The sequence below is a fragment of the Pseudophryne corroboree genome, chromosome 6 (genome assembly GCF_028390025.1).
Source record: "Pseudophryne corroboree isolate aPseCor3 chromosome 6, aPseCor3.hap2, whole genome shotgun sequence".
Lineage (NCBI taxonomy): Eukaryota > Metazoa > Chordata > Amphibia > Anura > Myobatrachidae > Pseudophryne > Pseudophryne corroboree.
This window is the reverse complement of record NC_086449.1, coordinates 551,351,344-551,378,143: the sequence shown is the minus strand read 5'-3', so window position 1 is coordinate 551,378,143 and position 26,800 is coordinate 551,351,344. Positions and strand designations below refer to the sequence as shown.

The 26,800-nt window shown below is 45.0% G+C and overlaps 1 protein-coding gene across 12 annotated transcripts in view; it reads right to left on the bottom strand.

Annotated features, from left to right (window-relative positions):
- Positions 1 to 26,800, bottom strand: part of PPFIA2 (PTPRF interacting protein alpha 2) — a 656,694-nt gene that overhangs the window by 59,150 nt on the left and 570,744 nt on the right. For all 12 annotated transcript variants that reach the window (XM_063927696.1, XM_063927698.1, XM_063927701.1 and 9 more), the window contains one exon: positions 8,267 to 8,348. In XM_063927696.1, the coding sequence (XP_063783766.1) occupies positions 8,267 to 8,348 (82 nt within the window). The remainder of the gene's footprint in view (positions 1 to 8,266; positions 8,349 to 26,800) is intronic.

The window sequence follows — 26,800 nt, the reverse complement described above, 5'->3', positions numbered from 1 at the left end:
GTTTTTTTAAAGCAGAAAACATTTACAAGGCAAAACCAGGAGCTCCGTCTGTCTCGCCCTGCACTACATCCGGCCCATAGAGCTAGCGTGAGTCTTAATGAAGATGTTTTCCCATTGCTTTTTAGATAGGGAAATGCCTAAAACTCTCTCCTAAGCATGAGCATTGGTGGTGGTAGAGTGGTTACCTTGCAGTAGTTTGAAGAGTGTAAACACAGTATGGGAGGGGAACTGGGGGGAGAATCAAAGCAGCTCAAAAGGAGTTAATTCTCATGCAGCAAGGCTCGCTAAAATGGATGAAGTTATAAAATGTAAAATTTGCAAGAAATTCCAGAGGTCAGAGTGGGGGATGTCCCATTTTGTTTGGATCTCAGAAACTATAAAGACCTGCAATAACCCACCTGGAAAAATTAGAGGGAATTAGCCCCAAGGGGAAAGCTGACAAGGTGGCCGAAGACCGAAGAAATGGAGGCGAAACATCGTAAGGTTTTCCAAGAGGAAAGTATGGGTCAAATCGTCGGGAGAGGAGACATTTTAGGAAAATTGGGAAGCCACGGGTCAGTCTCAGAATGATGTTGAATATAAAACCCTTCTAATGTAACCCACTTCTTTATTGTCTCTATTTCTCATCCACTCAAGTATTCTATTCAAAAGAATGGCATGATAGTAAGTTTTGATGTCTGGAAATTTGAGACCTCCCAACCGAATAGGCCATGACAGTATATCATGCTTAATTCTCGCTCTTTTGTGGGACCAGACAAATTGACGGATCAGGAGATGGAGTAAGCAAAACCAAGAGTCTTGGACTTGAATTGGCAGGGCCTGGAGAACATAAAGCAGTTTGGGGAGCATATTCATTTTAACTACGTTAATCCTGCTGAGCCAGGAAAGTTGTTTGAAATGCCAACTGGTATAGTCGGTACATATAGATGAGAGAAGCAGAGTAAAGATCATATGGAATAACTGAGATCAACTCCTAAATAACCCCTAAACAGGATATAACATCAATTTCACATTTAGAGCAAGGCATTCTGGGTAAAGGATTTTAAAATATCAAAAAGTGTACATACCCATAAATAAAATACTTCTAATATCAGGATTTTGGTACCGATAAATCCCTTTCTCCGATTCCACAGGGGCCACTGGAGCGTAGTTACAATGGGGAAATAGTAGGCAGTAATTGGGAGCTGGCACTTTAAAATTCTCACACTGTGGCTAGCTCCTCCCCTACTATCTCCCCTCCAAGCCAGTCTACGTAAAACTGTGCCCGATGAGAGATGGAATAAACAAACCTTAAGGTAGAGGAGGTTAATGACGCTCTGTAAACCAGGATAATCCAAACTAAACCTGGAACAGAACCTGACAAAAACCAGGCTAGCCTGAACTCAACAAGCAGTCATATATTGATCTGCAAACCTTTAAGCAAAAAACAAGGATGAACAGCGCTGGGCGGGCGTCCAGTGGCCCCTGTGGAATCGGAGAAAGGGATTTATCGGTAAGTACCAAAATCCTGATTTCTCCTTCATCCACTAGGGGCCACTGGAGCGTAGTTACAATGGGGACGTCCCAGAGCTCCCAAAAACGGGTGGGAGAGCGCTGAGAGTCCTGTAAAATCTGCTCGGCCAAACTGTGATGCAGAGGCCGCAAAATTGTCAAACTTGTAGAATTTGACAAAACGAATGTCGGTCCGACCAAGTAGCCGCCCGACAAACTATTTATGGAGACCCCACGGGCAGCCGCCCACGAAGGTCTTACAACGCGCGTAAAGTGCGCTGAAATGGAATACGGAGGCTCCCTAGCAACTTCCAAGAAGACTGTCTGATGGTCAGATGTATCCAACGGCCCAGCGTATGCTGGGACCCCGGCTATTTAGCACGGGAGCATTGTACAGCACAAAGAAGAAAAACACTTCGTCGAATAGCCGAAGACCTCTGTAGGGAGAGTCGGCGAGCCCTGACAACATTCAAAGAGGACCAAAAAACACTAGTGTCAGATTTATCTGAAAAATGGACATCCCCTCTGGAAGAAACGACCGCTGAGACCGAAGCTCAGCCGGGGGAGTTGCCAATAGAGTACTCCCTGAAAAAGAGGCCGAACCTACGGCCGCTAGGCTAATCTCTTTTGGAAGAAAACCGAAAAAGGCAGAGACCTAAAATTCAGGTCAGTGTGGTTTGAAGCGCAGCGGAGCAAAACCTCCCAGAGAAACCAAAGATGACGGCTGAATGGTAACTGAAAGAAGGGGAAAACCCCTTTTATGCTTATTATGTCCCATACAGTTTTCCAAAAGTGGCAAAAGCGAGAAGAGGTAACAGACTTCTGAAATCGGGGCCCAGTAGGCCTAACCAAACTAGGGAACTCCTCCCTTCTGAGGTCTCGTGAACAGTCACACGGTTACACGGAACCAGTGTAAGATTGAACAAAGAAAAAGTTGTTGAAGTGGACAGTCCAGTCGAGGTAGGAGCCAAGGCTCCTCTACTGACAACAGGTGTATCTGTATCTTCAAGTCATGCGTGGCCCAACCAGAGCCACCGAGAGGACTAGCACGCATAATCCCCTCCTGTGTTACCGAACATGAGGTAGAAATCAAAAAGGGAGGCAGGATAGAATAACCAGAAAACTCCCCGGAGCCCTGAGGGCCTCCTCGGCTACTGCCCGAGCTCACGTCCGAGAGTAGTAAAGGGTTAAAAAGTCAGTCAGAACGCCCTGAGGTTGATCCGAAATCTCCGCCCACAGCGGACCAGCTGACAAAACTCCGGGGAATGTTTTCTCACCCGGGAGTCTGACCTGGTGGCTTGACCTGGAAAGAAGATTGTTGTCCCCCGCTCAGAGAGGAATGTTGTCCCCCGCTCAGAGAGGAATGTAGGCGACCACTCATTGCGTCGCAACTTGACTGAAGGAATAGAGTACCTGGTGCCGAGGAAGGAAAAATCCTCTGACGGACCGTGTTGAGAAACGTCTACGAGGAGCATAAATTGGATCTGTGTTGAACCAGAACCTCCTGGATCCTCCGGATATTCAGAAGCCACCTAATGTACAGAGTGGGAAAGTAGCAGTAGATTGTCCCATTAGGGAACCAACGTCACCTTCTGCCCTTGAAAGAGAGTTATTCTGTGATCTTCCTGAACTCTGTGGGAGCGGAAGAGAGACCGAAAGGAAAGTACTGACAGTGAAAATGAGAATCCTGTAATGCGAATCTGAGAAAAACCCGTCCAACGGAAATCAGTAAACAGGCATCGCTGAAGACAAGGGACATGTAAAAACTCCCTTTCTTGTTCAAACTAGCAATCACAGACTGAAAGGATTCTAAGGCCAGAATAGGTCTGGCCGAGCCAACTGGCTTCGGAACGTGAAAAGAAAACAAAGGCCTGAGAACTGTCCCGATTCAAATGATATGTGAAAAACAGGGATCAACACCCTTTGCGGTTAGAAGCATATGGAGCGCCGCCTGCAGTATTACTCTCTTGTCATCGTAAATCGGCCGACCCCTGCCGAGGGACTCCTGAGATGGTTGTACTCCGAAATCTAGTTTATAACCGCCCAAGCCTTCTCAGTTCTTCCCATAGGACCACCGACCTGCGCCTACCCTGGGACCCTCCAGGTGGTAGGAAAGTCTGACCTGTAGTGGGTTTATAGGAGGATGCTGAACCTCTGCTTCAGCTTTTTTTTTTTTTTTTACTGAGATCCCCTGGCGACTGAGATATCGCTCGTGTGGAGTCGAAAGTTTTTGAAGGGGCACGGAAAAATCTAAAGGAAAGACCGGTAAAGGTCTGTCTTGGAGCTGGGGCAGTATTAGGAGAAAGCAAAGTGGACTTACCTCCAATGGTTCAAGAAATCCTGCAGAAAGTTCCTTCCCCTGAACCATCTGCCCCGTAGGATTACATGTTCACCTGTCACAGTCGCAGACCCAGAGGTCGTCGGTTTAAGACAGCCCAAGCGAAAATGCAGGGTCCAAGTCTGCAGACTTGGAGACCTTCAAAGATCATAGAGCAGAATCGTGATTCGGACCTGTACCAAAGTATCAATTGATCCTGATGCGAAACATCCTGTAACCTAGAAGACAAATGTTCCACAACCTACCTGCTCCGGACAAGGTAGAACCCTGCTGCCGTATATGTCTTCGATGGGTCCCTGAGCAAGGTTGCTCAGGAAAATGGCAGCTTGTTGGACCGGCGATACATCGAGGGGTATACCCTAGAGAGGTTCTGATACCATCTCCTGCCGTCTGTGGGGAAAGGATAGGAAAAACAAACATTGTTTGATACCTGATATTGTGTATTTGGGTGTCTGCCGGCCGCCTACCGGAGCCTGCCCAGCTCATCCGAGACTGGACCAGTCGCTGTCATTTCGTCATTGGCGTCGAACCCTGATGGACTTGACGTGTCCGCCTCCTTTACCTGCAGTACCAGACGAACTGCTGTATAATGCACCTGGATATTCTGAGACACTGGTTCAGACTCCACAGAAAACAGACATCATTAGTATTGTAACCTGGGAGGTTAGCAAGGTTCCTTTAGAAACCTGGAGAGGTGAAATGACGTACAAGATCTCTGGTTAATAGTGACATTACCTGCATAATCTGAGCTGTTCAAACAGGAGTGTTCTGCCGGTGCGTGGAGGGCTAAGCAGATGGCTCCACCACATACTTCACACCTAATAGGGAATTCTTTGACTATCCCAGGTGAGACCAACGAAAGGAGAAAAGGTGGGTTAAATAAACACAGCTCTATGTAAGGTCTGCACTATAATGTGTAGTGACCGTCACGATTCAAATAAACTTACTGGAGCAGCGGAGACCTGAACCAGTAGCGCTGCGCTGTGGGACAGGAGTCTTTGCCCTAGGCTATAGGAGCTCCCCTTAAAGTTTTTTTATTTTCAAACCCTGGTCCCCCTGTACAGATACCCGCTACTAGCGTACTGAGCCGCAGCGCTATTTGTCTGATGCCTTACACGCATTCCCCAAATTACAAATAGCATTAGTAACTAGTGACACCAAGGAATAATAAAGGGAAGGCAACACCCCGCCCTGTATGTAGTGTACCGCTAAATTTAGGTGCACCAGATGTTTCTCGGAGGTTCCGCTGGCTTTTCAAAATGGTGATCAAACTGTGAGAAAAGATGGGGGAAAATGTTATGTGGCAAGGAGGTATTTTGTTATTAGAAAACATTGCGGAAGTGGTTTGTTTTATATTAAAGATGTATGTGGACACATCTGTACAAACTACACACAGTTAGGGCCATGGTGGGAACCAAACCCATGACCTCCATGCCGTGAGGCAGTAATGCTAACCATTACACCATCCGTACTGCCCTATATACGGTATTGTATGCATATATCTATATACATACCTCCACACATATATATATTCATACATACATATCTATATATCTATATATATATATATATATATATATATATATACACACCCACAGTGAATCCAACCGTGTATGTGAACCCAATAGGGTAGATAAATACTGTGCCTGTGAACCTAATAGGGTAGATAAATACTGTCTATTTGAACCTAATAGTATATGTAGGGTAAAGAAAAACTGCACAGTAGATTTTTAATCATTAATGAGATGAGCCCCAGCTCCTGTAATAGAGCAGGCTCCTGTATGAAATGCCTGGCAGAGGACTCTCCTGCTGGGAGGAATGGCTGCCAAAGTCAGATATTACAAATATGTCAGCAACTCCCTGCACAGAAAAACTAAAAACCCCCCTGAGACAGGATTTGTGCCTAGAGGCAGTGAACGCTGCGATCCGCCGCCGGGAGCCCGCTGAGCAAAGCGGGAATAGCCTTCACCCCCACATCCTACCTTTATCCTCCCTGAACAGCCCGGAGAGGGAAGGGAGCTTGCAGCGGCCGGGGAGCGGTGTGACAGTGAAGCGGCGGTCCTGTAGCGGCCGGGGGACGGAGAGCGATTAGCCCGCCGAACAGAGCGGGAGTTAGCTCCGCCCCCCCGCTTTGGCGCCAAATTCAAACCTGCTCTACAGTAAGCGGGAAGCGCCCTGTATCTCCCCGGCCGCTTGTATGCTGCGGCCGGGGAGCGTTTCATGAACAGAGCCACATGTTTTTGTTGTTTTTACACCACACTGACATAACATGGCGGCAACTATAAAAGGCAACCAGCCTTGGATTCAACTTACATCTCACTGTTCTGTATCCCCCGACTGCCTTCTGCAGCCGGGCAGTGAAGAGCGCTGAGCCCGCTTACAGAGCGGGCTGAAGCTCCGCCCCCCATATAATGGCGCCAAGTTCAAATTAGTAAGCGCCTTTGATGCACTCCAGCCTTCTATGACTGGGGAGTATAGGGGTCCATACATATGTTGAAAACTGAAACTGTAAAAACATACATCAGTCTGGAGGAGGGGATGTTTGTACTCACCACACTTTAGGCGTACTCTGCTCGACCCCGCGGCCCCGACACGCGCCGCACGCAGCGGTGTCCGGCCACTTTTGATACTCACCGCTGCCGTGCTGCCGGAATCTTCTGCTGGATGGAGTGGCCCCGACACGCGCCGCACGCAGCGGTGTCCGGCCAACTCAGGAGAGCTCAGTGTCTCCCTCAGCCGGGGCCCATCCCGAGCCGCACGCAGCTGCGATGGGACCCCGCCGGCAGCCTCCCGCGGTGCAGAATGGCAGTGGCAGAGCTGCCAGTCTGTGCATGTGTGAAAGAAAAATAAAATAATAAAGAAAAAAGAAAATTTTCTTCAGCTAAACCCAAGTGAACCAGCTCACATCGGGCACTAAACTAAGACTGGCTTGGAGGGGAGATAGTAGGGGAGGAGCTAGCCACAGTGTGAGAATGTTAAAGTGCCAGCTCCCAATTACTGCCTACTATTTCCCCATTGTAACTACGCTCCAGTGGCCCCTAGTGGATGAAGGAGAAATATAAATGATTTATCCTTAGGACAAGTATTTTATCCCCTCAGTTCACTCTCCACCCACACCTTGATAAAGATCCTTGTGGATTGAAACTCATTGGTGTGGAGTGTGGACTTTTGAAGGACTTCTGTGAGTTTATTTATCCATAACTGAAGGTATTAGTGAATGTTTGTTACTTAGATTGCAGTCCAGGCCAACATCTTTGTTTGTGGACATTTTATATATATATATATATATATATATATATATATATATATATATAAGCTTTACATACTTTTTTTGAAATTGGCCTCTGACTGGATTGTCCTTAAAGTTGTATTTGATATTTTAACCCATATTAACTGAATCGGACTTTTTGGGAATAAATAACCTGTTATCCTCGATGTAGTGACAATTTGTGGATACATGTAAAGAAACCATTATAGGAGGATTCCAAGTATTAGCTCTGAGAGTTCATGGTACGTTTTATCTAACCAGGTAATTTGGCTATTGTGGGTTATATTGATGCTTGTCCCACGTGTTAAAGAAACCCTGATGTGCTTGTTTCACCCCTCTGCCAAGTGAGTTTTTAGGTACACCTAATGTTTATCTGGTGACGTGGCCCAATCTCCTAACTGCTCAACTTTTGAACACAGAGGTGTACATCTTGCTTAAAAAGAAAATACCACACATTGGTAAATGTAACCTTTTTTTTCCATATATACTATACATCTATGGTGGAGTACAAATTCTTAAGAGGAAGATCTATCCTTGGACACCGTTCCACCTCTAAAGAAACCGCTATGAGAGGATCCCAACCATCCTACATGTTCCTTTATTGTCAGGGTTTTTGAAAAGAAACCTTTATATATGTATTACAATTATTTGCCAAGTGAGTTTTTTGGTACGCTCATAAATTACTAACTTCTAATATAGAAAAACTGCCCACCCCCATACAAGAAAGTACTACCCATTGGTCTCCTTTTTCTTCTTCCCTACGTGTACTGGTTATTGAGGAAAAACGTGAATAAGAAGAAAGATCATCCACACAGGGGACTTATTTATTGGATTGGTCTGATTAGACTGTTCTGCTTCTCTCATCCATACAGTGTGCCTTTGATCTATTGCCTTATTTGTTTTATATGTTGTATTTTTCCACCTCACTGGGTGAGTTTTTAGGATTGTGATTGGGCATACGTTCATCCTTTTTTTCGCCAGAATTTCATCCATTCTTATTTGTATTCTGGATAATATTTTAGGGCCATGTCTAAATATGAGTAACATGTTTTAATGTGTTTTTGAGTGTAATTCCATATATGTCCAGGGTAGCATGGACATGTAACCACTGTAAACACATTGTAAGAGAATATTATCTGGTGAGAAGATAGAATTTCACTAAGCCTTACCTCAAGCCATGACACTACTGTGGGCCCATCCCACTGTGCAAATGGTAGCCCTTTTCTTCTGGCCTCCTCTAGAAGTTCATGTCTGAGAAAACAGAGCCACAACAAATAAATGTGAAATACATCAAACATAGCAGCTAAAGTAATCTCCTTATTAAAACAACACTTTGTGCATTACATTGATTTCTGTAATGCTGCATTACACTATGATCTAGGACACATTCTAAGAGGAAGTCTATTGTAAAACGTGTTGGGGTCTGGGTCAAGTATTCCGTTTGATCACACAACCCTTTTCCATGAAAATATAATGTTTACTATCTATGAAATATTTTAAGTTATAACATGCCAAATTATGTAAAACATGTAACATGTAAAATAACTTCAAGGGGATAATGATTGTTTTGTATGATTAGAGTTGGGTGTTTGACGACGTAAGTGGTGTTTGGATGAAATACTATTCAATTGTAGCTCCATTCAGGTGTGATGGTTGCCAGTGCCTGCATTTCCACTCGCACCCACCAGGGTGGCGAACTGAGATGCGTGAAAAGTGACCAAAACAGCACTTTTTGCCACCTGTCTGGGCACAATCAGCGTGAAAAAAAAAAGACAGATGACTTACGCCCCGCGATATCCCGTCACTTTAGACAGGAGATATGGGGGGTCATTCAGAGTTGTTCACAGCGCAGCGATCAGGCAAAAAATTGCCACTTCTGCGCATGCAAATGGCGTGCAGTGCGCACGCGCAACGTACTTTCACAAAAGCCGATGCAGTTTCACACAAGGTCTAGCGACGCTTTTCAGTCGCACTGCTGATCGGTGAGTGATTGACAGGAATGGGGCGTATCTGGGAGGTAACTGACCGTTTTCCGGGAGTGTGCTGAAAAACGCAGGCGTGTCAGATACAAACGCAGGCGTGCCTGGGGAAATGGGGGAGTGGCTGGCTGAACGCAGGGCATGTTTGTGACGTCAAACCAGGAACTAAACAGACTGAAGTGATCGCAAGGTAGGAGTAAGTCTCGAGCTACTCTGAAACTGCACAATCTGTTTTTGTAGCAATGCGATCCTTTCGTTCGTACTTCTGCTAAAGCTAAGATACACTCCCAAAGGGCGGCTGCCTAGTATTTGCACTGCTGCTAAAAGCAGCTAGCGAGCGATCAACTCGGAATGAGGGCCCAGGGCTGCAAAACAATTGAATATCACCCTATATGTATTATTTTGCATACAACACTGCTACTCCCTTGTTCTTGGTACTGTTAGTATGCTATGAGGGCAAGTTGGCAACTAACAACAATTAAGCAAACTTCCACAATGCCAAAATGTACTTTCAGATCTTGTCTATTGGCCCTGGAGTCTGGTAGATTCTTATATTAAAAATAATTGCATTTTATCACTCTTTAATATGCAAAACCAATTCTAATTTTTTTTACTACTTGACTTGCAGCACACCAAGAGAATTGTGCTATTTATTACAATCACTTTATCTTTTTATATATTTTAATATGGGGGGAGGAAAGGGATGGGGGAAACTTGAGCACCGGTGGTGAGATATAATATACCGCTGAATGAATTGGAAAAACCATAATACAGGTTGAGTATCCCATATCCAAATATTCCGAAATACGGAATATTCCGAAATACGGACTTTTTTGACTGAGAGTGAGATAGTGAAACCTTTGTTTTTTGATGGCTCAATGTACATAAACTTTGTTTAATAGACAAAGTTATTAAAAATATTGTATTAAATGACCTTCAGGCTGTGTGTATAAGGTGTATATGAAACATTAATGAATTGTGTGAATGTAGACACACTTTGTTTAATGCACAAAGTTATAAAAAAATATTGGCTAAAATTGACTTCAGGCTGTGTGTATAAGGTGTATATGTAACATAAATGCATTCTGTGCTTAGACTTAGGTCCCATCACCATGATATCTCATTATGGTATGCAATTATTCCAAAATACGGAAAAATCCCATATCCAAAATACCTCTGGTCCCAAGCATTTTGGATAAGGGAGACTCAACCTGTAGTTTGAAATTACGTCCTTCACTGAAGGGTACTATAACAATAACTCATGTGGAGGTGCACCCCTGAAAGTAAGCAATAGCATACGCGGATTCAGGGGGGGGGGGGGGGGGGGCACCAAGGCACGTGCCCCCCCTGTCATTTAGGACGTTTTTTTTTTTTAATGCTGCACTGCCAATGAGGCCGCCGGCTGTCAGTCCCTCCTTCCTGTAGCAGCTTACCTAGGAACGAACAGCCCAGCTCCGCCTCCTGCATTCTGATTCGCGGGCTGGGCTTAATCCGGACTTTGTGTCACCGTCTCCCCGGCTGCACTAGTACACGGGGAAGGAGGGGCTCCGCGGAACGCTGATTGCGGGGGAGTGAAAGCCGTCAATGCCGCCGCCTGTTAGATGGAGCAAGCTGCCGCCTGATGGAGCCAGCCGGACCCGCCACCAGGAGACAGATCCCTGCACCTGAGTTGGCAGTGCAGGGGTGATTGAGCTGAGCTGGGGACCGAGGAAGCAGGTAGGGTGCAGGGACACGGGAAGCGCTACTGAGTGAGTGTGCAGTGCTGCACTCGCATGTGCAGGGCCAGACAGAAACAGCAGCAGGCCAGTGCTCTCTCAGTGTCTGCCCCCTTCTCCAGTCTGGTGCCCACACCATTACTGCCCCCAGCACCATTATCTCCCATCCTGCCAGCCCAATGTTTCCCCTTCCCTCCCCAACCAGCCCACTGTTCCCACCTCACTGCTCTCCCATCTAGAACCCCCCAGTGACTCTAGACATACTGATCCCTCCTCACTAGCCCAGTTTTACCCCTTTCACTGCCCCCTTCCCATCCTGCCATGTGCCATCCCATTAATAGTGCCCTGGCCCCCCCAATCCAGCCCAGTGTCCCCCACCATCTCACTAACTCCCTTATCCCAGTATCTACCACCCTGTCTGCCCAGTGTTTCCCCTCTCCCAGCCCCCTGCCCCCATCTCACTGCCCCTCAGCAAGAACATCCCCTCATTCAGCCCAGTGTACCCCCTTCTACAGTCTAGTGTTTCCCCCACCCACCACCATCTCTCTGCCCCATTCCCATCTAGACCGGTGTCCCATATATAGATCCCACTGCCTGTCACCCACTGCCTTTCTGTCTCCAACTATCTCTCCCCATCACTTTTCTCTCCTGTCACCCATTGCCTTTTACTCTCTACCTGACATCACCCACTGCCTCTCCCCGTCACATTCTCCCTGTCACCCACTGCCTTTCTGTCTCCCACTATTTCTCCCCATCACTTCTCCCTCCTGTCTGCCTCTCCCTGTCACCCACTATCTCTCCCCGTCATCCACTATGTCACAAACAATCTCCCCATGTCGCATTCTGTGGCGTCACCCACTGCCTCATGGATATGGCATTTTCTTTGAAGCCACACCTATTGTTGCAAGGCCAAACCCACTTTTCTGGAGCACGTGCGTCTTATGTGCGCTCTAAAGTACCTCCCCCTCATTTCCTCTGTCATGGTGCCCCCCCTGTCATTTTGTTCTGGATCCGCCCCTGAGCAATAGTGTACCAAAAAAGAAGAAAAAGAGACTCTCGTTTTTTTGGGGGCACTCATTGAAAGATATTACATAAAATATAACTTTTATTGATTGTCATTAAAAAATTTTTGCCACAAACCAAGACTAGGACATGAACTTGTACACATAAATACCAGAATTCACACAAAAACAAAAAACAACAAAAAACCACGCCTAAATTAACGCGTGGTATGAACACACCGTGGGGAGATACACGTGACCTGGTCAGGGTCAATGTTATTGATCCTGACAATAGTTCCTGCAATAATAAGCATAGACAGTCCCCTAACAGGAGGAGACAAATTGTAGGATGATATAGTCGGCTGAAACAAGACGCGGTAGCCCTATAGATAGATTTACCATAAATTTCAGCCTGTTGTAATGGATGCTACTGGCGTAGAATATAAGTAACAATAACAGTGTTGATTAGTATGTGTCCAAACTTCATAGCACATACAATCTCCCCATCGATTGCATATCATATGTTCCCTTAGAGAGGTAGTAGCGAAATATTCTAATTATTATTCAAGATCTAGGATATAAATCTCCATAATATGAGTAAAAACTGATCCTGTAATTGTCTTAGTGCAAATACTATTGATTTTCTCAGTGCAGTGTACCGGTAAGCCTATTATTAGTAGAATTGGTAATTTCTTGGTAAAAAATGTCCACTATATATAACACCCTGATCCGCGTCTCAGGTATTGGCAGGTTATTGCTGATTGAATTTGTTGTCTGGGCAGAAATATCTAGTATGCCTCAAGAACACACTGTAGCAATAAATGTATCAATCTTGCTCCTCATATGTAACCATCATATTGATATTCAGAAATCAGTATAACTGTTAGGATCTCCTGCTCTGTGCTGCCACGTCGCCATGGCAACCGGGAGGCAAGTGTTAGCGAAGTAACCTGAGCGCAGCTGATACTCCGGTCCGGGTTTTTACTGTGTAGTGGTTACAGGCTCTGTGCACGGCAGGGAATCCGGCACTGGTTTTGTGCTCACAGTCTGTGAGGTCTGAGTGGGGCGTGGACAGCACCTGCTATATAAACCATCCTCTCAGGCTAGGCAAATGCTGCTGAATCTTTGTTTGTTAGTCAGTTCCAGAGAGTTAGCTAGTACTGTGTGACTTTGTATTTACTTGTTGCTTACTGCGAATAGGCCTTGGGATTCGGTACTTCATTCTGCCAATCCGGACCTAGCAGTAAGACTGGAGTCAGTTGTTTGACCTGCTGGGGTTCTTTTGCTATTCTGTGAACCCAGCAGGTTTGCGGCTGTACTCTCAGACCTGCTTGCTTAATCCTCCCTCACTGTGCAGGGCGTTCAGGTGTCAGTTTAGTGGCAGTAAGCTGAACCTGTGCCCTGCAAGTGGGGGTTAGGATTGTGGATGCTCTCCTTGTGTCTATATTTCTATCTCTGACCAAGGAGTTTATTCCCACACCCATTGGTAACCCTTTGGGGTTTTTTCTGTTGCTCTTAGCAACATCATTTCAGGTGCTCCACATGTTAAAGCACTACACATCGCTTCATTGTCCGCTCTATTCCATCTGAGCATTCCTGACACTAGGGAGACACCCAATTCCTGAGCCTTTGGGCTTCTCCGTTCACTTTGTGTTTATTAGTTATTCCATCACCTCCTGTGTATGTTATGTTATACTGTCTGTGAGTTTGTTTGCTTCGCTTCCCTCTCTGTTCATACACCGGTATACTCCTGTTAGCACTGGTGTGCGTAACATATTCAGCAGCCTTACTCCTGTTGAAATTTTTTAGGAATATGGAGCATACCCCTCAAAATACTTTGCAACAGGTGGTCGATCAGGTGCAGGTCCTGACTCGACAATTTAATGAGATGTCCATTAAAATGAACACCCCGCAGGCCGCTAGCGGAGCTCCCGCAGCGGCAAGTTCAGGGGTTAAGGAGCCGAAAGTAAATCTCCCGGATCGTTTTTCTGGAGATCGCTCGCAGTTCTTTTGTTTCAAGGAGAGCTGTAAGCTATATTTCAGGCTTAGGCCCCAGTCTTCTGGGTCGGAGATTCAGCGGGTGGGCATGGTGATTTCCTTGCTACAAGGAGACCCACAGGTCTGGGCATATGGGTTACAGCCTGACTGTCCGTCGCTTAAAAGTGTTGATGCTTTTTTTACGGCACTGGGCATTTTGTATGATGACCCTGACAAGATGGCTTCAGCCGAGGCTAAGATTACGGTTCTTAAGCAAGGGCGACGGCCAGCTGAGGTTTATAGTACGGAGTTTCGGAGGTTGGCTCATGATACCCAGTGGAATGACCCAACCCTGAGAAACCAGTACCGAAGGTGCCTTTCTGACCAGATAAAGGACCAACTGGTACAATATCCCTCGCCTGATAGCTTAGATCAGCTCATGCAGTTATCCATCCGGGTGGATAGACGGCTGAGAGAGCGTAGGCTTGAAAGGGAGACCGCAGTTTCCTTTTTTCCCAAGGGAACCTCAGACTCTGAGGAATATTCCAAGGAGCCTATGCAGATTGGGGCTACCCGCCTCTCCTCGCGTGAGAAGACGCGGAGGAGACAGCAGGGTTTGTGTTTGTACTGTGGGAATAAAGGTGATGTTGTAGTATCATGCCCAGAAAAACCGGAAAACTTCAGGGCCTGAGGGTGATGGGAAATATCCTGTCAGGCCAGAAGTCAGAATTTCCCAAAAAGACTTTTCTCATTCCGGTGACTTGCATCAGAGATTGAGATCTGTGGGTTAAACGGGGAACCATTGTCCCAGGGTAAAATTACCTCCTGCACCAGCCAAATTCCTTTGTTTATTGGAGCCACACACGCTGAAAAATTGTCTTTTTATGTGACTGTCTGTTCTTTTGCCCCATTGGTTTTGGGGTTACCCTGGTTAAGGGCCCATATCCCTCAATTTGACTGGGTCTCTGGGGAGATTCTTAGTTGGGGTAGTGATTGTTTCAGGAGTTGCTTGAGCCTTCCAGTCAGGCTCTCGCAGCTAAGTTTGCCAGGATTGCCAGGATGTTATGCAGATTTTGCGGATGTGTTCTCCAAAAAAGTTGCGGAGGTACTACCTCCCCATCGCCCCTATGACTGTGCCATTGATTTGTTGCCGGATGCTAAGCTTCCCAAGAGCAGGTTGTACTCCCTGTCACGTCCTGAGACTCAGGCTATGGCAGAGTACATTCAGGAGAACTTGGCTAAGGGATTTATCAGATCCTCACAGTCCCCAGTTGGGTCGGGGTTCTTTTTCGTGGGTAAAAAGGACGATTCGTTGCGACCCTGCATCGACTTCACGGAATTGAACCGTATCACGGTTAAAAACTCGTACCCACTGCCTCTCATTTTGGTTTTGTTTGACCAGCTTCGTACTGCCACCATTTTTTCTAAGATTGACCTACGCGGTGCTTACAATCTAATCCGAATAAGAGAGGGGGATGAATGGAAGACTGCCTTTAATACCCACTCAGGGCATTATGAATATTTGGTGATGCCTTTTGGGCTCTCTAATGCCCCGGCAGTCTTCCAGGAATTCATGAACGATGTGCTCAGGGAATATTTGGATAGATTCTTAGTTGTTTATCTAGATGACATCCTAATCTTCTCTCATTCCCTGGAGGAACATCGGAAGCATGTACGCTTAGTCCTCCAGAAACTCAGAGACCACCAGCTTGGGGCGAAGCTGGAGAAGTGCGAGTTTGAAGTCCAGCAAATCGCATTTCTAGGGTATATTATCTCCTCAGAAGGTTTCCAAATGGAGGGTTCTAAGGTACAGGCAGTCCTGGATTGGGTGCAGCCCACTAGTTTGAAGGCGCTTCAGCGTTTTCTGGGCTTTGCAAATTTTTATAGACGGTTTATCGCTGGATTTTCGTCTATAGTGGCCCCCTTGGTGGCACTCACTAAGAAAGGGGCGGATGTTGCTCACTGGTCTTGTGAGGCCAAAGCGGCCTTTGCCCGTCTCAAAAGGGCATTTGTCTCGGCCAAGGTGCTGCGACACCCAGATCCAGAGCGTCCTTTTGTGGTAGAAGTGGATGCCTCTGAGATAGGTATTGGGGCAGTGCTCTCTCAGATGGGGGTGTTTGATAATCGCCTTCATCCCTGTGCTTACTTTTCCCGTAAATTTTCATCTGCCGAGATGAATTATGATGTGGGTAACCGGGAATTGTTGGCTATAAAGGATGCACTCGGGGAGTGGAGACACTGGCTTGAGGGGGCTAAGTTTGAGGTCTCAATTCTCACCGACCATAAGAATCTGGCATATTTAGAGTCAGCGAAGCGGCTCAATGCCAGGCAGGCACGATGGGCTTTGTTTTTTGCTCGCTTTCATTTTTTGATAACATATCGCCCTGGGTCAAAAAACATCAAGGCTGATGCGCTCTCGCAGAGTTTTGCTCCAGTTCAAGAGACCACCGAGGAACCATTGCCCATTGTGTCCCCATCATGTATTAAAGTGGGCATTACCCAGGACCTCTTGTCATTAGTCCTTAGAGCACAGGAGCAGGCTCCTCCAGACCTTCCGGTAGGTCTCTTGTTTGTGCCTCCTAGGTTAAGACAGCGAGTGTTCCTGGAATTCCATGCCAAGAGGTCGGCAGGGCATCCGGGTATTGCCAGAACTCGGGAGTTGCTGTCTAGGGCGGTGTGGTGGCCCTCGGTGGCTAGGGATGTGGATCAGTGGGTTCGGGCATGTGACGTTTGTGCCCGAAATAAAACTCCTAGAGGGGTTCCTGTCGGCCCATTACATCCACTCTCTATTCCGTCTAAGCCATGGACCCACATTTCCATGGATTTTGTGGTGGACTTGCCCAAATCCTTGGGGATGACAGCCATTTGGGTTGTCGTTGACAGGTTTTAGAAGATGGCGCATTTCGTTCCACTGGTTGGGTTGCCATCGGCCAGACGCCTGTCTGAGTTATTTATGCAGCATGTTGTGCGCCTCCACGGGTTGCCACTTGATGTGGTCTCTGACCGTGGATCCCAGTTTGTGGCCAAATTCTGGAGGGCATTTTGTTCTGATCTCCAGATTTCTGTGAGCTTGTCGTCAGGCTACCATCCACAGTCTAATGGGCAGACTGAGAGGGTGAACCAGTCCTTGGAGCAGTTCCTCAGGTGTTATGTCTCCAAGTGTCATACTGACTGGGTTGCTCATCTGTCCATGGCGGAGTTTGCCTATAACAACGCGGCTCACTCTGCTACAGGGATCTCTCCCTTCCTTTGTGTGTATGGGCATCATCCTAAGGCCAATTCTTTTGACCCCCTGGATTCCACGCCTGGTGGTTCCTCTGTTGTTTTGGTCCTTAGGGGTATTTGGAGGAAAGTGAAGAAAGCCCTTGTGTCTGTGTCATTAGTGACCAAAAGGGTTTTTGATAAGCGGAGAAGACCCTGCAACTTCAAATTAGGATTCTTCGTCTGGTTGTCCACCAAGAATTTGAAGTTAAGACAGCCATCTCATAAGTTAGGCCCCCGGTTCATCGGCCCTTATAAGATCATCAGGGTTATCAATCCGGTGGCATTTCAGTTAGATCTGCCCCGTTCATTGGGTATCAATAAAACATTTCATTGTTCCCTTTTAAAACTGGCGGTTAGTAATCCTTCTTCCAGTGGAAGACCTTCTCCTCTTCTGATACGGGGTCAGAGGGAGTTTGTGGTTGAAAGGGTTCTTGACTCCAAGATGGTTCGGGGTCGGCTGTCATTTTTGGTGCACTGGAAGGGGTATGGCCCGGAGGAGCGGTCGTGTGTGCGCAGTTGTGATCTTCATGCCCCCAGACTGATACGCTCTTTCTTCTCGCAGTTCCCCGATAAACCCGGTGGTAGGGGTTCTTTGACCCCTCGTCAGAGGGGGGGTACTGTTAGGATCTCCTGCTCTGTGCTGCCACGTCGCCATGGCAACCGGGAGGCAAGTGTTAGCGAAGTAACCTGAGCGCAGCTGATACTCCGGTCCGGGTTTTTACTGTGTAGTGGTTACAGGCTCTGTGCACGGCAGGGAATCCGGCGCTGGTTTTGTGCCCACAGTCTGTGAGGTCTGAGTGGGGCGTGGACAGCACCTGCTATATAAACCATCCTCTCAGGCTAGGCAAATGCTCCTGAATCTTTGTTTGTTAGTCAGTTCCAGAGAGTTAGCTAGTACTGTGTGACTTTGTATTTACTTGTTGCTTACTGCGAATAGGCCTTGGGATTCTGTACTTCATTCTGCCAATCCGGACCTAGCAGTAAGACTGGAGTCAGTTGTTTGACCTGCTGGGGTTCTTTTGCTATTCTGTGAACCCAGCAGGTTTGCGGCTGTACTCTCAGACCTGCTTGCTTAATCCTCCCTCACTGTGCAGGGCGTCCAGGTGTCAGTTTAGTGGCAGTAAGCTGAACCTGTGCCCTGCAAGTGGGGGTTAGGATTGTGGATACTCTCCTTGTGTCTATATTTCTATCTCTGACCAAGGAGTTTATTCCCACACCCGTTGGTAACCCTTTGGGGTTTTTTCTGTTGCTCTTAGCAACATCATTTCAGGTGCTCCACATGTTAAATCACTACACATCGCTTCATTGTCCGCTCTATTCCATCTGAGCATTCCTGACACTAGGGAGACACCCAATTCCTGAGCCTTTGGGCTTCTCCGTTCACTTTGTGTTTATTAGTTATTCCATCACCTCCTGTGTATGTTATGTTATACTGTCTGTGAGTTCGTTTGCTTCGCTTCCCTCTCTGTTCATACACCGGTATACTCCTGTTAGCACTGGTGTGCGTAACAATAACAGGGTTTACATCTAACATATCTTCTAATACGTGTATGTAAAAAGATGGCTTAAAGAGGTAAGGAGCATATGAATGAGCTGGTACAAATTGCAGAAAAGGGGAAGAAAAGGCACTCCTATCATTGATGCAGTGGGGTGGCTTCTGTTTACTGTGTGACATGCATTAATACAGTAAATGAGCGTGTCCCATCTGCACCTAAGGGTTGGAAACAGAGAGAATGCTTCTGCTTTTGAAAAGATCACCCTCGGGCACCCTGATGTAACAGCGCAGGGGTCCTCTGAGTTCTCCTTATGACAATGAGAGAGCATCGAAAAAAGGTTTAAGAAACATAGTATCAATAAGATGAAAGTAAAGAGCACCAATCCCCTTTTGAATGTATGCTGCTTCCTTGCATATGTGTATACATTGATGCTAGGTGAGCGGTACCTTCCTTACGCCTATAGTGCCTGGAAGAAAGTAGTTAGGTGACAGTGCTGGGACCCTAATGGTAGTAACGGTCCTGATGCCTAATGGTAGTAACGGTCCTGATGCCTTGGCATCAGGACCGTTACTACCATTAGGGTAAAATATCTCACCGTGTGTACACACCTTAAAAATATAAAGATTCTAAATAACCACATTCAGATTTATTATAGTAAAGGAAAAAAAAAAGAAAAAGATCTGAAAAACAACAAAATTAAAAACATATCCAAATCTTGTGCTCCAATTATTACATACACAATACTGGTAAAGTGACCTGGCATACATTGGGTCCCCTCAATCTATCCCTGTGTTGCTCCCCACTACACTCTGTCCTGTCCATTCCCCCCCCCCCCCCTGGCTTCCTCCCCATTCGCCCCTGCTCCTCTGCTAGGTCAATCCCGTCATCCTGGCAGTGATAGTCGCACGGAAAAACACCATATAAAATTATTATAAAGAAAGACACACAGACAGACATACACATGATTTACTATAATCATACAGCAATCTGGAATAGAGAAAATACGTAAAATGGGTATTTTCTTTCTAGACCATTAATAGGCAACATGACACACTTCAGTGGCCCTCTAACCTTCAATTGGCTGTCACATTGCCCTTAATCTCAGTAAAAAGTTAAAACAATACAGTTAATCAAATAAAAAGATACATATCTGTAATAACATCAGCAGGCAAATAAACAAATCTGATAATAAAGCAGGGGGAAGAATGTGGAGGTTCTGAGGTCCAAATGCAGGCTGTGGCCCTAGGGCCACCTGTTGCTCCATGCTACATTAGATCCCTAAGCCTCATTATCCCATATGCTTGATCACATATAGCTTTAATATAACAAGATAAAAAGCCTCACAAACCTGCACTCACAATTCTTATCTGAAGGAGGATAAAACATCATGGCCTGAATTAACTACTTTGTTTGATCCTTTTGTATAAACATAAACATGCCAGCTATATCAAACAATTAATTATCTACTGTGGGGACAACACACTGTAAAAATCCCAGCAATTAAAAACTTAGCAAATTTTTTTCTTTATGATATATTTAATCAAAACTCTTAGTTAACATTCAATGGCATTGTTGGTAACAGCCAATATCTGCATAATATTTATTTGGTTTACCTATTATGTTTGGCTTACTAATGAGATTATAATCGCTTGTCTTTCATGCAATGCCAGGAACACGGAGTATTGTGGGGAAATTCATGTACCAGAGGAATACATTTGCTGGAAAATGTTCTGACAAAATACTTCCACATACTGAAGTGGAAACTTCATCTCTATTAATCCCATTGAATTTTTATATAATACAATTACCTGCTTTTACTATGGCTTTCAACAATATAATCTGCAGTAGATGTATTATAAATACCCAGTATTACATAACGGACAATACAAACACCAAGAAGGCACTTATAGTGTAGTAAGGGAGTTATTCAAAGTGGTTAGCAAACCAAGAAAGTTAGCAATTAGGCAAAACCATGTGCACTGCTGGTGGGGCAGATGTAACATGTGAAGAGAGATTTATACCCCTTTCACACCGCAGCTTGTACCCGGTGATTTGCCGTTTTTACTGGCTTCCTAAACGGTTCGAGCTGCGATGTGAAAGGGTCACCTTCAATTTACCGTTTACAAAATACCGGTATTTTGAAACGGTAAAAAAGCAGGGTCCTACCCGTTTCAGACCCGTTTAATTGTGCAGTGTGAAAGGGTCTGAAACGGTATTTGCAAGCCCCAGAAGGTGATAGGCTGTCTCCATGTGTGATCTCACCAGGCAGAAGCAGGAAATAAACATTTAAAATGACAACCACTGTTTTGTATGGGAGAAACGGGTTCAGTGTGAAAGGTACCAAAACGGTAATGAAATGGTAATATACTGGTTACAACATGCAATGTGAAGGGGGTTTAACTGCTCAGACCCGTTTTAAGAACCGTTTAAAGAACCGTTTCAAAAGCAGGTTTTGCAATGTGAAAGCAGCATTAGATATGGGTGGGTTATATGGTTTCTGTGCAGTGTAAATAATAGCTGCTTTATTTTTATACTGCAACACACCCCACCCAAATCTAACTCTCTGTGCACGTTACATCTGCCCTACCTGCAGTGCAACATGGTTCTGCCCAATTGCTAACTTTTTTGGGTTTGTAAACAACTCCGAATAACCCCCCAAGTCTCTTAGCTTTCTTAATTGGACAACAGTCTCTTAAATTGTGCATACATTTAATATTCCTGAAAACTTGCTTACAGAGAATATGTGGCCATTCACATCAATCCACTCTGTACATATCTTCTTAATGGATTCTAAAACCCACTTGTTTTCAGTGTCTTCCCCATAGCTATCTCAGATTCAGCTTACAGTATCTCTTACAAGTAAACTCTTGCACCAAAGGCACTTACAAAAGAGGATTCAGGCAATCAGTAGGAAGTCAAATACTGAATAGATTATTCTAAAAAAGCAGATTGAGCACTCTTACTCAAAATTCAAATCACTTTTGAATATTTGACACTGAACTTCAAGTGAAACAGCACAATCACATTACCCCACAAGAGGGTGCGACCTCTCATAGTGAGTGTGAGTCACTTACTCAGTCCAGCAACAAGTGCCACCCAACACATTTCATCATAAGTACGACTTCTTCAGGTGTGTGGTAAAATTTGATAATTTTGTGAAAACAAAGAGTACTCCACATGCATGACAATGGATCCTCAGGCCATGTCTGTATTGTAGCAGACATTTGTTGGGATGGGAGATCAAATGCTACAGTAGATCATTGGCTATCATTTACCAATTATACGACATTCAACAGCAGGACCTGTTCCCACCTGTTCCCACAAAAGAGCAGTTTCATGGTTAGCAAACTTGCTTGGTACTATACATTGTTTTGTTGTTGTGGGTAGGCTACTGATTGTGTGTCCTTTACACTAAAATGAATGCTTTTTCTACTTAAGTGTGCTGTGTTGGTGCACTGACTGATCACCAATCACCAAATGCTAACAGGATGGGCTCAGGATACAGGAATTCTGGACGAGCGCATATGCTTTTATAATTGCTAGAAAGAGAACAAAAGTTTTCACGTGACTGCTGAGTGAAATGTTAGGTAATTGGATTAGGCAGATTTGTTTGAAAATCACATACTTTTGGAATGTGAAGCACTCAATTAGTGAGTGGTATATTCCAAACTTGCCGCTAACTGAGTTGACCCCTATATTACAGTGCATGTTTTATGTGGACAGAAAATATTCTGAAATCTGTCTAACTAATTTGTATTTCAAATACATGAGAAACATTTACTATGTAAATCCTGGTTCTTAAAAATTCATCTTATAAATGCTTTTGACAAAAGTAATCACAGAATGGAAGCATGTGGTGCTGAGAGCCTTCACAAAGCAACAGGAAGCTACGTGTGCAATTTAAAAGCTCAACAGCACACGTAGATTACGCAACAGATTTCACATAAAATAGCCACTAACCTACAATGCTGGATAATCTTCAGTCATTTTTGAATAACACTTCTATTCCACTCCATCGTTTGTGATTCATTGTGGTTGCAGTTATAATTATCTTTTATTTATGTGTCAAGTCAGCCAGTAGAGTGGAAGATTTGTACAAGGGAGTGGTTTAACTTGGTCAGACTCAGCTGTGAGAGCATGGAGGATCAATACAGTGAAGTGACCCACGGATTTGGCAAGAATGAAAGGAATGAGACTTTGGTGAGGGCAGTTTCAGCTGAATGAAGAAGTGAAAAAAATGGACTGGAGTGGGTCAAGGAGAAAATGGGAAGATGAGAACAAGGTGTGTCATTGGATACAACCCACTCAAGTAGTTTAAAAGGTACATGGGGCAGATGTACTAAGCCTTGGAAAGTGATAAAGTGGAGAGAGAAACTACAAACCAATCAGCTCCTGTCATTTTTCAAACACAAACACGGCAGTTAGGAGCTGATTTGCTGGTATTTTATCTCTCTCCAGTTTATCTCCAAGGCTCCCTGTATGTGAGAAGAGAACTGGGCATTCATTAGAGAAGAAAGGTCAAGGGTGGGTTTCTTAAGAATGGGGAGAGAAGACCCTGTTTAAAGAAGGAGGAGGAGGAGAAGATACCAGAGGAGTGGGATAGATTGAGTAGGTGGGTGATGTTGGAGCAGACATCAGGAAGAGATGGGAGGGTATAGGTCAAGAGGGCAGGTGGAGGGAGGTGATAAGGTCACAGACTTCAGCTCCTTATATAGGGGAAGTTAGATTAGGTCAGCAGTGCTGGGGATGGATGTGAGTGATTGGAGTCTGCATGGCGTTTATGTCATGGTAGATGGATAAGGTGCCATTAAAGAGTATGGTTTGTGGAGCGAGGATGTTCCTCCTGAGTCCCTGCAGGTTGCGGCCCACTCACCCAACTGAAGCCCAGGCCTCAATTTAGGAAGCAGGAGGAGGTGAAGATAACTTCTACCTCTTTATTCTCCAAAAATGTGAAGGGTCTCAATGTCCCAGAGAAATGGTCTCACTTATTTAATTGATTATATGTTCATAGGATTGATGTTGCTTTTCTGCAAGAAACACACTTAAAGAGGGAAGGCTTTTCTGGGTCTGTGCTCTCACCAGTTTCCTTCAGGGTGTTTTAAGTTTCTCTGGTGCCAAGGCTAGAGGTGTTGCTGTTTTAGTCACTACAAATCTTAGCCTTATTGATATCCATGAAGTCCCAATTGGGGATTGTAGGGGTTTGTTAATAAAGGCTACTATAGAAAATCAAAGGTACACGTTTCTGAATCTTTACTTGCTCAGTCTGGGTCAGACTCTGTTTCTCCATAACGCTTTGGAATTAATTGAACATCACATAGAGGGAGTGTTGATGGTGGGCAGGGATTTTAATTGTTCATTGGAACGCCCCCTGGACACTTTATCTGGGGCTCCTAGAACTACCCTTAATGAGGCACGGAGGTTTCAGACACCACGGAGGTTTCAGACAATCCTACATGATTTCCAGCTGAAGACACATGGAGATTGCGTCATCCAGTAGAGAGTGATTACACATTCTATTCTCCACCACACGTCACATACTCTCGTATACATTACTTTTGTGTGAGTCACTATCAGCTTGATCTTTTGATGAATGCAACGATAAGCCAAATCGCGGGTTCAGACCATGCCCCTATCTCTTTAACATGTATCCACAATACTCCACTTTGTCATTGGCATTGGAAGTTTAATGAGGAATTGATTTAGAACTCTAATTGTAAAACCCAGTTTATGGAGTTTATTAACAAATATCTATCTTCCAGTGTGACTGATGTTTCACCGGTTTCGGTGTGCGGTGTGCGAGGCAGTGTGTTGTCACAGGCAATTTATTCAGTTGTGAACATTTCTAGAAAAAAAAAGCAAAATGCAGAGAGGCCTTCCTCTCCAAAATAACAGAACAGGCCCATAAGAGTGCTTTTGGTCCTGATACGGTGCTACGATTTCCCTGAATGCCTTGCTTAATGAAGGTGTTAAGGGAGCATTTTGGCGCTGTCGCCACAAATATTACCAGTGGGGCAATAAGTCTGGTAAGATGCCGGTGATGGCTCTCAGAGCACAGCGATTCCTGACCTATATTCAAAAACTTAAGGATTCTGCAGGGGTCCTCTGTGCTACTGATGCAACAATTGCTAGTATTTTCCAATCTTACTGTATTATTCTAATCTATATAAATTAACTCAAACCCATTCAGATTTTGCCTAACAGAATAATGAATCAGTGATACGGGGCTTTTTTAGAGGAGATAGATTATCCGACTCCCCGTGGCAGTGACACTGGCTTTTTAGAGGAGATAGATTTTCTGACTCACCGAGGCGGTAACACAGGCTTTGGGATTCCCATTTACATAATTTGAATTGTTAGATGCCCAGGCCCAGATGGTTTCCCCATCTCTTATTAGGTTTTTCAGGATAAATTGGTCTCCCTTCTTTTGTGGGCATGCAATGCTATATTGCAGCAGACCCAGTTGTCTGAGAAGTTCCTTAATGCCAACATTACAGTCATTCTGAAAGAAGAAAAGAACCCATGTTTGCTGGCTAGTTACAGGCATATACGTTAAGCTGTACACAAAGCTTATATACATAATCTCAAACCGCTGCTTCTGAGCATCATTCCGATCAGGTGGGCTTGTCCTGGGCAGAGAAGCTAGGGACAATACTACTACAGATATTGATTTGATATCTCATTTGACCAATACTAACACTCCAATGGTACTTTTCTTTAAGGATGCAGAGAAGGCATTTGATCAGGTGGATTGGGGCTTAACAACAGCAGTGTTGAGGTGGTTGGGTTTGAGCGATGTATTTCTCCAGAAGATACTCTCTTTATATCGGGCCCCCTCAGCACAGGTCCAGGTTAATTGAATTCTGACCAACATGATCCATATTAAAAACAGTAAACGCTAGGGATGCACCATCTCACCAGTGATCTTTGTGCTATGCATGAGGCCTTGGCAAAGGCGATTAGGGCTAATCCAAATACATCTGGTCTGCAGGTAGGTGCTCAGGAACATCGTCTTGCTATTTTCGATGATTATTTCCTGGCAGTGATCACAAATCTGGTGACATCCTTTCCACATTTCTTACAAGAATTCTACCGCTTCAGCATGCTGTCTAATTTTAAAATAAATTTTTCAAAGTCCATAGCCCTTAACTTCACTGCCTCTGCGAAGACTTTATCAGCCCTTAGTGTTTCTTTCCCATTTAAATGGCACCAGTTCCACATAAAATACCTAGGTATACTGTACAATATAAACGTAATCAGTGCGCTTTAACACATCCTTCTCAAGTTACATACGGAATTGACTCTGTGGCTCCCACAGAAGTTCACTTGGTTAGGTTGAATGAACATCGTAAAAATGATTGTTCTCCCTAGATTCCTGGACTTGTTTCAAATGATTCCTATAGGGTTCCCCCCTCGCTTCCGCTTACTACCATGTATCAGTTTTAAAGTAGGGTTCTAGAATGGACAAGGGGTTCTGGGGAAAATCAATGGGTGGATTTGGAGTCTCTTTCTACAAGTCTTTATTTAAACATTCTTCCCTGGTGCTCCAGAGTTATTCACTTGGATCACCCAACGTGGGTCCTACACTGTCATTGTGGAGGATACTGCGCACAAAGCCTGGTATTTCCTCAGTGGTATCTGCACTTACTACCACTGTGCACAACCCCCTTTTCATTCTAGGGACATCGAGGTGGACCTCCTCCTGGTCGGCAGCAGATCTTACTAGACTGGGTCACCTGGTCTCTGACAGGGTAATTTAGTCTTATGGAGCATTATCTGCTGCCGCAGGTTTATCTACACAGGATTACTGGTTTGACCTACAAGTTTGCCACTTTGCTACTTCTCTAGGGGGGACTACCATATTTAACTGAGATTTTGGCCCAAATGTATTAACCTTTAACAAGAGATAAAGTGGAGATGGATAAGGAGTGATAAATGATCAGCCAATCAGCTCCTAACTGCCATGTTACAGGCCTTGTTTGAAAAATGACAGGAGCTGGCTGGCTGGTACTTTATCTTTCTTTATCCGTCTCCATTTTATCTCTTGTTGAAGCTTAATACATTTGGGCCATGACTCCTTCCAATGCCATGTGCACTCGTTCCACTGCTCCTATGCATATGATTTCTGTCATATATCAAATACTTCTGATGGCCCACCTACCTGCTAGTCTGGTATTTCAAGATTCTTGGGAGACGGAATTTACTTGTAGAGGTATTTAGATCAAATGGAACAAAGTATATAAGGCTCTTAGTTCTTGTTCCCCCGGTATGGAA